The sequence below is a fragment of the Equus caballus genome, chromosome 9 (genome assembly GCF_041296265.1).
Source record: "Equus caballus isolate H_3958 breed thoroughbred chromosome 9, TB-T2T, whole genome shotgun sequence".
Classification (NCBI taxonomy): domain Eukaryota; kingdom Metazoa; phylum Chordata; class Mammalia; order Perissodactyla; family Equidae; genus Equus; species Equus caballus.
In genome coordinates, this window is record NC_091692.1 from 59251494 (window position 1) to 59264604 (window position 13111).

General features: G+C 44.2%; 1 protein-coding gene across 7 annotated transcripts in view; it reads left to right on the forward strand.

The window, feature by feature from the left end:
• Window positions 1-13111, forward strand: part of MATN2 (matrilin 2) — a 141109-nt gene that overhangs the window by 16205 nt on the left and 111793 nt on the right. For all 7 annotated transcript variants that reach the window (XM_023648748.2, XM_023648746.2, XM_023648747.2 and 4 more), the window contains exon 2: window positions 6216-6383. In XM_023648748.2, coding sequence (XP_023504516.1) covers window positions 6242-6383 — 142 coding nt within the window. In that variant the 5' untranslated portion in view covers window positions 6216-6241. The remainder of the gene's footprint in view (window positions 1-6215; window positions 6384-13111) is intronic.

Below are 13111 nucleotides of genomic sequence, written 5' to 3' on the forward strand. Positions count from 1 at the left end.
GCCTTGCTGCCCTTAATATTTATTACGCTTTATTGGCTTCTGTCACATGGATTTCCAGCTCTCTCCCCAGGTTTGGGAAGTTCTCAGCTATTATTTTTTGAACAAGCTTTTGTTCCATTCTCCTTCTCTTCTCCCTCTGGGATGCCTATAATCCTTATATTGCATTTCCTAATTGAGTTGGATGTTTCTCAGAGAGTTCCTTCATTTCTTTTTAGTCTTAGTTCTCTCTCCTCCTCTACCTGAAGCATTTCTATGTTCCTATCCTCCAGACTGCTAATTCTGTCCTCCATATTATCAGCCCTACTGTTCAGGGAGTCCACATTTTTCTTAATCTCCTCCATTGTATTTTTCATCTCCCACATTTCTGGTTGGTTCTTCTTTATAGTATCGAGCTCTTTTGTAACATAGCTCCTTAACTCATTGAGTTATCTATCTGTATTCTCTCTTAACTCATTGAGTTTTTAAATGATAGCTATTTTGAATTCTTTGTCATTTAGGTTATAGATTTCTGTGTCTTTGGGGTTGTTTTCTGGGTGCTTGTCATTTTCCTTCTGTTCTGGAGATTTAATATATTTTTTCATACTGCTCTATGTCATGGATTTGTGCCTCTGCATAGAGATAGAGTTTGGTTACTGCTTCCACTTGCTGCCTCTGGTGGTGGGGAGGCAGGAGCTGTGTGATCTTTGCTCACCAGAATCCCTGTCAGCTGTTCCTGACTGAGCCTTGGCCACTCCTTGGGATCGCAGTGGCCTGTGGGGTCTCCCATCAACTGTGAGAACAATAACATGGGGGCTTTGGGTTGCTGCTGTCTGCTCCCACAGACCCGCTTAGACACCCTCCCTCCTTGGAGACTGCAGCAGTGTTATGGGCTTTCGTGGCAGCTGGGAGCTTGTTCACCCAAACTTGCAGCTCTGCTGCTATCTGGTCCCGCTAGATCTCTCTTGCCTCCCTGGGGCCACAGCAGAGCTAATGGTGTTTAAGGCAGCGACTGGTTTGCTCGCCCAGCTGCGCTGTGTCTGCTCTTAGGTTGCACCAGTCTTTGTGCTTGGTGGGTGGGGCCTCTCCCCTAGGGCTGAGCCAAGACTTTCCCTGGGGCCACTGTGGGACCATGGCTTTTCCCACTGGAGCAAGGAGCTATCACGCTGGGGCTCCAGATTGTCACTGCCCACTCACATGATCCTGCTGGATCTCACTTGCCCCCTAGGGGCTGCAGCAGAGCTATGGGCATTTAATTCAGCCAGCAGTTAGCTCGCCCAGCTGCACTGCATCTGCTCCTAGGTCGCCCAGCCTTTGTGCTTGGTGGGCCCGGCCTCCCTACCGAGTCTGAGCCCAAGTCACTCCCTGGGGCCACAGTGGGACTGTGAATTTTCCCACTGGTTCAAAGAGCAATCATGGGGAGCTTAGGGCTGTAGTCGCCTGTTTCCACAGTTGTGCTGATGCACATGCCCATCCTCGGGGCTGCGGCGGTGCTGTGGGTGCTTCAGCTGGGAGAGAGTTGCTCGCAGGTACTAGGCTGCCTTGGAGCTGGAGATTTCTCACCTATCTCCACCTCCTCCCTGGGGGTAGTCCATCCACCTTCCGAAGTATAGCAGGGTGGGTCTCTCAGGTGTCCTGAGGTGCTGTGTGAGTATCCTCCGTTTATCAATGAATGTCCATTTAGTTGTAGTTCAGAGGGGTAGAGACAAAGAAAACCACTCATTCCACCATGTTGCTGATGTCACTCTCCCAATGGTATATGTTTGTCTTTTTGTTTTGATCCTAGTTTCTTTTGCCTTGCAGAAGCACTTTAGTCTGATGAAGTCCCACTTGTTTATTTTTTCTTTTGTTTCCCTTGTCTGAGAGATATGGTATTCAGAAAGATCCTTTTAAGTTCGATATCAAAGAGTGTACTACCTATATTATCTTCCAGGAGTTTTATGGTTTCAGGACTTATCTTCAAATCTTTGATCCATTTTGAGTTTATTTGTATGTATGGCATGAAATAATGGTTTACTTTCATTCTTTTGCATGTGGCTGTCCAGTTTTCCCAACACCATTTATTGAAGAGACTATCTTTTCTCCATTGTATGTTCTTGGCACCTTTGTCTAAGATTAGCTTTCCGTAGATGTGTGGTTTTATTTCTGGGCCTTCAGTTCTGTTCCATTGATCCATGTGCCTGTTTTTGTACCCGTACCATGCTGTTTTAATTACTATGGCTTTGTAGTACATTTTGAAGTCAGGGATTGTGATGCCTCCAGCTTTGTTCTTTTTTCTCAGGATTGCCTTAGCAATTTTGGGTCTTTGGTTGCTCCATATGAGTTTTAGGATTATTCATTTTGCATTCTTACCAGCAATTTATTAGAGTCTCAGTTTCTTCACATCTTCACCAATATTTGATTATATCAATCTTTTTTTTTTTTTTTTGGTGAGGAAGCTTGGCCCTGAGCTAACATCTGTTGCCAATCTTCCTCTTCTTTTTTTTCCTCCCCAAAGCCCCAGCACATAGTTGTATATCCTGGTTATAGGTCATTCTAGTTCTTCTATGTTGCCATAGAAGATGCTTCCATAGCATTCTTGATGAGTGGTGTGTAGGTCCACTCCCAGGATCCAAACAAGTGAACCCTGGGCCACTGAAGCAGAGTGCAGAAACTTAACCACTTGGTGATGGGGCTGGCCCCTATATCAGTCTTTTTAATTTTAACTATTCTAGTGGATTTGTCGTGGAATCTCATTGTGGTTTTAATTTGTATTCTTCCAATGACTAAGAAAGTTGAACATCTCTTCATATGTTCATTTGTAATCTGAATATCTTCTTTGGTGATGTGACTCTTCAAATCTTTTGCACATTTTCAGGTGGGCTGTTTGTCTTCTTATTGAGTTACAAAAGTTTATACAGTCTGGATAGAAATAATATAGCAGATATATGTTTTGCAAATATTTTCTACTAGCCTGTGACTTGCTGTGCCATTGCATTTTAAAAAAGAAAAGTTTTAAACACTTTCAGATACTAACATGTATTTTCAAATTATGAATTTGTATGTCATTGCTTTATTATAATAGTCATAAGGAAGCATAAAAGTGAATTCAATGTACGTTAAGTAGCTTGGTATGACAAAAATTAACAACGTGTACTTTATGAATTGGTTTGTTTGCAGAATGATAATAATAATAAGCAGAAGAACAAGTAGCTAATGCTTATTGAGTACTTACTATGGGCCAGGCAATGCTCTATGTGCTTTATTATTTATTTATTTTTCCCCATGTGCGTTATATATAGGAACTGATTTAATCCATACAACTACCAGGTCTATTTAGTATCGTCAGTTTAAAGATGTGGAAACTGAGGTAGAGAGAGGTTAAGTAACCTGCTCAGGGTTAGACAGCTAGACGTATTAGTTCTGTTTATTTTTAACTCCCTACCCTTCACCTATCCTCAGTGCCTTTTGGTTAGCAGTGGTGACTTGAAGACACAAACGCTTCTTGAAATTCACGGTAAACCCAAACCACATGAAATGGTGTTTGTTTTTGGGAAATGATAATTATCCACCACATCATGTTTCAAGTGTTTGGATTTAAGTGCAAATGTGTCAGGGTGGAAGTGGATCTTGAGAGAATATTGTATATATTTTGAAATAAATAAATGTGGATTTTGTGTTTGCTGAGTTTGGAGAAAGGAGAATAGCATTAAAATAATAAACACATATAAATGATGTAATGCACTTATAATGTCATATAAAATGTGATAAATACCAAGGAAACTTGAAAGTAAATAGTAGGTTTAAGTTCAGAGGAAGAGGCAAAATCTTCTAAGTTTCTTACTTTTCTCAGAAGGAATCTCACAGCTAAAGCCATGGAAAGAGACCAGTCCAATTAGTAAAGAGTTTAATTTGTTTAAAGAGGGGGCAGTCGTTATCTGTAATGAGCCAATATGCTCTGGAGCCTCACCCCTTATCAGGGGCATAACCTTGGGCAAGTTGCTTAACTTTGCTGTGATTACTGTGAGAACTAATTGACTTAATACATTTAAAACTCTTGGCCCAGTGCCTGGCACATAGTAAGTGCTGAATAAACATTCCCTGTTTTTAATATGCCAGCCCTGGTGGTCTAGTGGTTAAGATTCATCACGCTCATTGCAGTGGCCCAGGTCACACCACCCATCTGTCAGTTGTCACTCTGTGGTGGCTGCGTGTTGCTGACAGCTATGCCACCAGTATTTCAAATACCAGCAGGGTCACCTATGACGGAAAGGTTTCAGCAGAGCTTCTAGACTAAGACAGACTAGGAAGGAGAACCTGGCCACCCACTTCTGAAAGAATTGGCATGAAAACCCTCGGAATAGCAGCGGAACACTGTCTGATATAGCGCCAGAAGGGGAGAGGATGGCGCAAACAGACCGGGCAGGGTTCCGCTCTGCTGTGCACGGGGCACTGGGAGTTGGAATTGATTTTACGGCACTAACAACAACAAATTTTTAATAATTTTAATGCATGGTGAAAAGTGAGCTAGCTCACTACAGCAAGTGTGAAAAACTGTGGACTTTGAAGGTCAACATGGGTTCCTCTCCAGGTCAATTCCTGAAAGCAATTTGCTGAACAAACAGTTCACTGAATTATTGAAGGTTGTTTTTTTAGGTTTTGGGAAATGGAGCCTGCTCAAGTCCTGCCCTGTTTCTGCCTCTGACAGTGAAACAGCTAAGCACTTTCATGAACTGACTTCTGGGAATTTGACTTGCAGCTAATTGAGTTTCTGCTAGTCAATGAATTGGCAAATTGGCCTGCTTACCCTGGGTTTGAATCCCTACTTTGCCACTTACTTTAGCTGTGTGACCTTGGTCAAGTTACTGAAATTCTTGGAGCCTCAGTTTCCTCATCTCTAAAAAGCAGACATAAAAATTCTGCTTTCTGCAAGATAGTTATGAGGATTAAATGAAGTCAGCTGAGTGAAATTGCCAAACACAAGATAAGGATTTAGTAGAGATTTTACATGCAAATGATGTTACTTAAATATTATTCCTCCTTAAATATTTCCTCCTCCCCACCTAATTTAAATTGCTATGCCACTCATTATCGTCATAGAAAATGGAAGAATAAATTTAAGCCCAGTCCCAGGATATTACCTTCTCTGGAAGATTTTGCCAGGCAGAAGAGTCTTCACCTCATTCACCATGTGGCCACGTACGTTTCTCATCCCATGTGAAGCCCTGAGATTAGCCATCCTGGGAAAAAAACTTGGATCTACTCATGTCGCTTTCCTGCTTAGAATCCATCCTCCCAAGCCTTCAAACCAGCTACACTCCAGGCCTGAGACAGAAAATGGGTAAAGGCAGCACTATTCTGGGTAAGGCAGTGCTGCTCTGGTTGAAATTCCCCTTGCCTCTGCGGATACCGCAAACCCAACTCAGGGTTAGAATTCTTTACAGATCTGAGAGCTGCTTGCTTACCATCAGGTCTGATCTCATTCTTCTCTGGTCCCCTAGCTCTTTTGCTTGTTTTCTTGTCTCTACCTCCCCATGTGTGCCAGGCACTATTCTGAATGCTTTAGTTACATGTATTAACTCACTCAATTAACTAATATTATCCCATATTCCCATAAGGCTCCGGGAGGTTGAGTAGCTTGTCCAAGGTCACATACAGTTAGCAAGTGTCAGAGCCAGGATTTAAAGCCTTGCAAAGTGGTGCCAGAGTCGAAGCCCTGAACCAGTGCACCATGCGCCCTCTTAATAGATGTGTGTGGGAGACGGGGTCTGGGAGGTGGGAGGCTGGGAGGCTGGCTATGTAATGCTACCTTCTGTTAGCTACACATGAATTCCTTGGGAAATTTGTAGATATTAATTTGTGCCATCCTCTATTATTAGACTGAAGGAATATTGTTACTTGGAATCCTTAAATATAATTTTTCCTTTTTCAAATCCAAGATATACAATGTGACCATGAATAATTGATGATAAACTTAATTAAGAAGAAACTTCAGGATAGATTTTTTTCCCCTCAAGTTTTCCATTCAGTCTTATAGTGACCAAAGTGACAAAAATTCCAACTATGCGTGCCCTGCTCAGAGTATCAAAGAACCTACCAGTGGGGGTTACTTAAGTTCTGAAGGGTCAAACACACAAAAGGCATTTTAAGTATAAGCAGCATGGCTGAAAGGTGAAAAGGTGGAGTGAGGGCCTGCGGCTCCTAGAGTTCAAGGAGACCTGGAAATCTCACCCTGCCGCTTCTCTTGTGTTTTGTCACAGCCTAGCCCCTCATCCTCTTCTTGAAGATGGAAAAGATGCTGGTGGGCTGCTTTCTGCTGATTCTTGGACAGATCCTCCTCCTTCCCACCGAGGCCAGGGATCGGCCTCCCTCGAGGTCCATCTCCAGAGGGAGACACAGTCGGACCCACCCCCAGACAGCCCTCCTGGGTGAGTGATGGGGCTCCACCTACAGAAGCAGGCAGGAAGGGGTGGATGAGGGTGGATCTCCAGGCCAGGGAATGAATGTGAGACTGGGAAGCTCTTCTGTCGCTGGGGCATCTGTTAGGTGTGCTGGGGAAGAGGGGATCTCACGGGCTGTGAGTGCATCCCGAGTTGAGGATGTGCTTGTACATGAGTTTTCAAAATGAAATTAAACCTCTTCTGTTTCAAAGCCTTCTGTTTAATCTGAGGCTCATGACTTTTTTCCAGTATACAAGGGCAAGATTTTTCATCCAAAGGGTCCTTGTTGGACTTATCTGGACAAGGGTGTTATGAGAATTTTCTTATTGGATTTGTCCAGCTAATCAGTGTTAATAATGCTTCCCTGCGTGACAGCATGGAAAAAAGAGCAAGCATGTTTGTGAAAGGCGGGGACAGGCACAGAAGAGAAGTGGGGACATTATGAGCTGAATTAAGATACTAGGAATGAGAATGTCAGGAGTCTGTTATTTCTGACCCAGTGAACATGTTTTCTTCAGGTAAATTGTTTTTATTTCTTCAAGAGAAAGGAAAGGTCATGAAAACCCACAGAATATGGATAATATGGGCTTTGTTAAGGTTAAGATGTTGGGATATTAGGAAGGTTGGCCAGTGGAAAGAGAATGGGTTTTGACATAGACCTGGGTTCAAGTCTTGGCTCTGGTACTTATCAGATGTGTATACTCAGGCAACGTAAACACTCTGAGGTTCAATTTCCTCATCCATAAAATGGGAATATTAATGCTGACGTTGGAAATTTTAGTGAGGAGAAAATGAGGTAATATATGTAAATTGTAGATGTGCAATGAATAATAGCTTTACCACAACTATACTTCAATGAAGTTGCTTTCTGAAATTGTGTTACGTTTATATCTTATTGGCCAACTGCTAGAATCTGACCCCCTCTGAAGGCCACTGAAAGAACTGCCCAGTGGCCTGGTAGCCTCAGCAGCTGAAAATACAATCAGAGACCAAAGGGACCCAAAGAGCCCTGTTTTGAGAGTTCAGAATCTTTACTGATGTTAACTAAACAGTGACCCCACAATACTGGGTCTTCTGTGTCTTTAGTCTCCTGAGAAGCTCTGTTTCCATAGTGACATACGCCTAAGTCTTCTGCAAATGTGGAAAGGACCAGGGAATGTGTAGTACGCTGATTACAAGATTTTTAAAAACAAATTTCAAGATGATAAACATATATATATATATAGAGAGAGAGAGAGAGACAGAGACAGAGACAGAGACAGAGACAGAGAGAGAAAGAGAGAGAGAGAGAGCGCGTGCAAGAGGGAGAACTGGAAACGCCTGAGTCCTAGATCACCAGCAGTGATTGCACAGTTGGGTTTCTGAAGGGCCTGCCTTCGGAATGAGCCACCACACACTTAACCAGAAAGCATTTTTCTTCTTTTATCTCCATCTCACACTCTTTCTCTCACACACACACTCACTCACACCCCAGGGCCTCCCTGCCCTCTTCCTTCGCCCTAAGCTCAGGCTCTGAAGTAGAAACCCCTTGTCTTCTGAGGTAAGAGACAGAAGCTTGTTTTGCCAGACATTAACCCAGCATCCAGTATTGCCTCCTGTTTCTCCTTCTGTTGGGAGAATGTGTCAGGGACAAAGAGGAGGATGGAACATGGCACATCTCCCCACCCCAGGGAGTGGCAAGTTCTCCTGGACATAGTACAGGTCTGCTTGACTTATGAACGTGGTTGAGTAAGTGAGAATCATAAAACCGGAAGGCAAACACCACGACTCTGGCCTGGATTCTCCAGTACAATCTGCTTTTGATCTTACTTTGACGGGAAATAAATATGGAGATGCCATGTTCATTGTAGCCCTTGCCCTGATCATATGACCTTCTCTTCATTCTTAGAATATAGTGTCTTGTGTTTTATGGGTATTTGATTTTCTTGGCCTTTTGTTTTCTATGTTTGGAACGTTGCCCAGGCCACATTTCACTTTTCTGTGGCAAATCATTTTGGCTGTATTTATCATATCTACCAACATGATGTATTTCACTAGCTACTTACAAGGGTGTTTCTGAAAGTTTAATAGAATAGAAACATAATTGTTTCTTAGATTATTTTTTTGTTTGAATTTTCTGATTAAAAAATTGTTTATATTTTATGTCTAAACTCAAGTCAGAGCCCCAGTAACAATTTGAGCCAATTAAAAACTATAGTGCATGTATTTATCCACCCCTCCTGTGAATGATCGTAGGCTGCTCAGGTGGCAGCCTGTGATGTGTGTCCACGGGGGGCTTATCTCTTACCTCATTCATTCATCTGGAACTTCTGCTCTGTGCCAGAATGGAGGGCTTAAGGTGAGCAGCCGCCATCAGGAAGCGCACACGTAGTGGAGGACACAGACATGTACAAAAATCATTAATTCGGTGGAATCAGAGTGCAACAGCAGAGGCATAGCCAGGCACAGCTCCACTTGCCTGCTGGAGGTTCAGTGTAAGGCAGTGCTTCTCAAACTTTTCGGTCTCAGGACCCTTTTACACTTAAAAACTATCAAGGATCCCAGAGAGCTTTGTTCACGTGGGTTAGATCTATTGAGATTTACTGGATCAGATATGGAAATGGAGAACTTTAAAAAATATTTATTTATTCATTAATTTAAAAATGACAATAATAAACCCATAACATAACCATGACATAAATAAAATATTTGTATAAAAACCTATATTTTCTAAATTAAAAAAATTAGTGAGAAGAATGGCACTGTTTTACATTTTTGCAATCTGTTTAATGTCTGGCTTTATCGAAGACAGCTGGATTCTCCTTTCTCATCCATTCAATCTGTCGTGATATGTTGTTTTGGTTGGACTACGTGAAGAAAATATGGTCCCACACAGATATGTAGTCGGAAAAAGGAAGAGAATGTTAATAGCCTTTTCATATAATTATGGATATTCTTCTTTGATATGACACCAAAACTTGACAATTTCTTGAACGTTAGTTGCAATGTGGAATCTAAAACCATGTCAAGAAACTTCTCATGTTCTATACATTCATGACAGAATAAGAGTATAAAAGGCAAACATTAGTGTTATTATGAAAATAGTTCTGACCTCATGGACCCTCTGAAAGAGTCTCAGGGACCCCTAGGAGTTCCCCAAGCCATGTTCCCGGTGAAGGTCAGGACCATGTGGAGCCCTGAGGGATGAGCCGGCTGGAGAAGAGTGAGGATGGAGGGTGGAGGTAGGAGAGGTGGGACCTGGTCATGCCCTTGGGGATCACCTTGTCTGTAAGGCAGGTGGACAAGCCTGGAGGAGGCAGGAATCAGATCATTTAGGATCTTGGGGCCTCTGATGAAGAGTTTGGGCTTCATTCTGCGGGGGTGGGAGTCCCAGGAGAATTTTAAGCAGGCAGCAGTGGTGATCACTGCTGACTCCCTTTCCACCCACTGTGTCGTCTGGGCAGCCTCAGCCTTCCTGAGCTGCGGCAAAGGGCAGGGAGAGCAATCCCAAGCCTATACTCCTGGGCCACCAGGAGAGGGAACATTCTGCAGCCCAAAGTCCCTTCTAGGTAACCATGCCGTGAGGTAGAGGTTGGAGCAGCAGGGTGTGCTGTACCCAGAACATAAGCTCATGGAAGCCTCCGGATTCTTCCCTCCTACTCCCATCTTTTATCAGTGGCACACATCCCCTCCCAAACTTCTCCCTAGAGCCCTCTCCAGGTGGGTCTAACTGGAAGCCATGTTACCCCACCCTTAATTACTGCCTGCTTTGCTCGCACGCATTTTTTTCTCTTTATTATATCACTGTTATATGGGGGTGGACCTGTCTCCAGGGCAACCAGTGCAGGCATATCAGCCTTTTTTTGAAAGCTTAACCTTTCTTGCTCAAACTCCCACTGTATTCTTGACTCCCCTCACTCCTGGAATGAGAGCACACAAGCCGTCTACCCTTCCACCAACTGGCTCCGTTTTGTCTGTCTTTTATGAGGTCTAGTTAACGTGTGCATTCTTTTCTGAATTTACCAACCCAGCTTGTTTTATTTCTACTAACTAACCTTGAAACCTTTTCCTTTCCCTATAATAGATTCCCCTTTGGATCAATACCATCCACTCAGAATGCATGTTGGTGTTTTAAGAGAGCACTCTGTGGCAATATGACCGTAAATTCGAGAAGTTAGGAGGTGGAGATGTAAAAGGAGGTTGGCCCCATCATCTGGTTAGGGTACGGTGCCAGCTGAAGTGCCTCCACACTCTGCTGGGAAGAATTGCAGAGGTGTTCAGGAGTCGAGGCCACAGAATTTAGTGAAATTTCTTCCTAACAGTTAACTTACCACTTAAAAATAAAGCTAAAGAAAAAAATCTAAGAACTCATTTTATACAGCTGCAAATTCTGTTCTTTGGAAATCACAGTACATTATGAGGCATTTAGTTCCACTTCTACATACATCTTGAACTAAACCTGACATCAAAATGTTTGTAAAAATGCAATGCATTTCACACGAGGAGCTGAATTAGCAGTGTGACTGGAGGAGTTGGCTAGCCTAGAGAGTTAAGAATGTCCTGCTCTGTGTTGCCAATGGAGATTTTGCCTAGGTTGATAATTATTAACATTTTCAAGCATTGGCTGCCAGTAAATGAATTTCCACATCCTAAAACAATCCCCCTTGTTGACATTTGTTGGCACCCTCAGTGAGTGAGGAAAAGCTGATGACAGAAGCCATCAGAGCTCTGGCTCCTGGAGCCACAGACCCATTGAGGCCACCAGTCTTATGTGCCCTGAAGCCACTTTGTCATGGTTAGAGGTTTTTTCCTCCTTCCCTGAGCTTTCCGGGGCTTCGTTTGCCCTCTTCCTTTCACCTGGAGTATCTGTCCTTGGCCAAGGCCTGTTCATCAGCCAGGGCCAGGTCAAATGCCGCCTCCCCCTCTCCCAGCCAGGCAGGACCCTCCAGGGATGGGCCACGTGCACTGCAGTTCTCTGCCAAGGTGTCAACCCTGTCTGCCTTCTATTCTGAGGAGTAATAGTGGCACCTACCCAGGCAAGATTTCTGTTCTACTTATTTTTGTAATTGCCCTGTTTTTACCACTAGACTGTAAGCTCTTGAAGATAGGGACTGTGTTGTTCATGTGTCCATAACACCTCTGGAGGGCATTCCCATTTACTGAGCCCCTGCTGCGAGTAGGGACATGCTTTCTCACTTAATCCGTGAAAAAAAGACAGAACACTGGGAAGTGGTTATGGTTTATCCCATTTTCAGATGGGGAAGCTGAGGCTCAGAGAAGTTAAGAGATTTGGCAGACTTGTCAAGGCTTCTGCAAACCTAGAAGGAAAAGGTGGCTGCCCTCTCCATCCTACCCCTCTTAGGGAGAAGATGCGTGGTCTAGGGCAATATGTGTGTTTGAGCAAAGAAAAAGGCACCTCACACTCGAGCTCGCTCCCTGACCGGGAGTTTCTGCGCAGACCATGAACTACCCATTCGTATTTGGAGGTGCTGCTGCTGCTGCTGCTGGTTACGCCAGGATCTGCTGACCTCAAGCCCTGGCTTTGGTCCTGCCCACAGGAAAACCTTGGTGTGTGTTGAACGACTGAGTGGACGAGACTGCAGATGGCTGATTTCATCTTCATTTGGATGGTTCCAATCTCGATTCAACTTCTACTTAGCAAGTGACCCAGAGCAGAACACTTTTCTTCTCCAGTTTATTCATCTATAAAGGGAGGTGGTTGAAGTCAGTGATCCTTCAGGTCTCATCTAGGATGTGGTGACATCACTGATTCCCCTGCCTCCCAGCTGTCCTTTCTCTGACTCCTGTGGTGAAACCCCTGATGCAACTCTGAGCTTTCTTTCACTCTCTCCAGGTGGGAGAGCCAAGGTGGAACCACATTCTGGAGGCCAAGGAGGGAGAAGTTTTGAGACAGAAGGGGTGGGGCAGTAGAATCAGGCAGGGGAGCAGGGCTGGGGCAGTGGGATCAGGCAGCAAAGCAGTGGTTCTCAAACTTCATTATGCATCAGAAGCTCCTGGAAGGCTTGTTAGAACACAGACTACTGTCCCCACACCCAGAGTGTGTGATTCAGTAGGTCTGGTTTGGGGCCTGAGAAGTTGCATTTCTGGAGACCTCAGTGTGAGAACCATTGCAGGAGAGCAGTCTAGGAGGTGGAGTGGGGACAGGCAGGAGGAAGAGATCTTAGGAAGAGATGCTGTGGGGCACGAGCCAGAAAGACAATGCAGGAGGAGTAACATCTGCAGAGAAAATTGCAGCTGGAGAGCATAAACTAACTGTAGGCTGGGTCCACCCCTTCTGGGGCTTTGAAAATAAGCTGCTTATTATTTTTCTAGCCAGGGGGAGTTGGCAAAGGTGGGCCTCAAGCCTGTACAGGGAGCCAGCCTCTTACAGCACAGCGATTAACACACATCTAAAGAATTGAGTGTCTGGTGGCTGTCTTTATCATCAGAACTGATTGTAAAAATGAAGGTTGATGTGCAGAGCTTATGGAATTGTTGTAACTATAGCAAAGGCTTTTAAAAAATAAAATTCTGTGGAGTACAGGGGGCCAGCCCCATGGCCAAGTGGTTAAGTTCACGTGCTCCACTTTGGCGGCCGGGGGTTTCACTGGTTCGAATCCTGGGCACAGACATGGCACTGCTCATCAGGGCATGCTGAGGCAGCATCCCACATAGCACAACCAGAGGCACTCACAGCTAGAACATACGACTATGTACCGGGGGGACTTTGGGTAGAA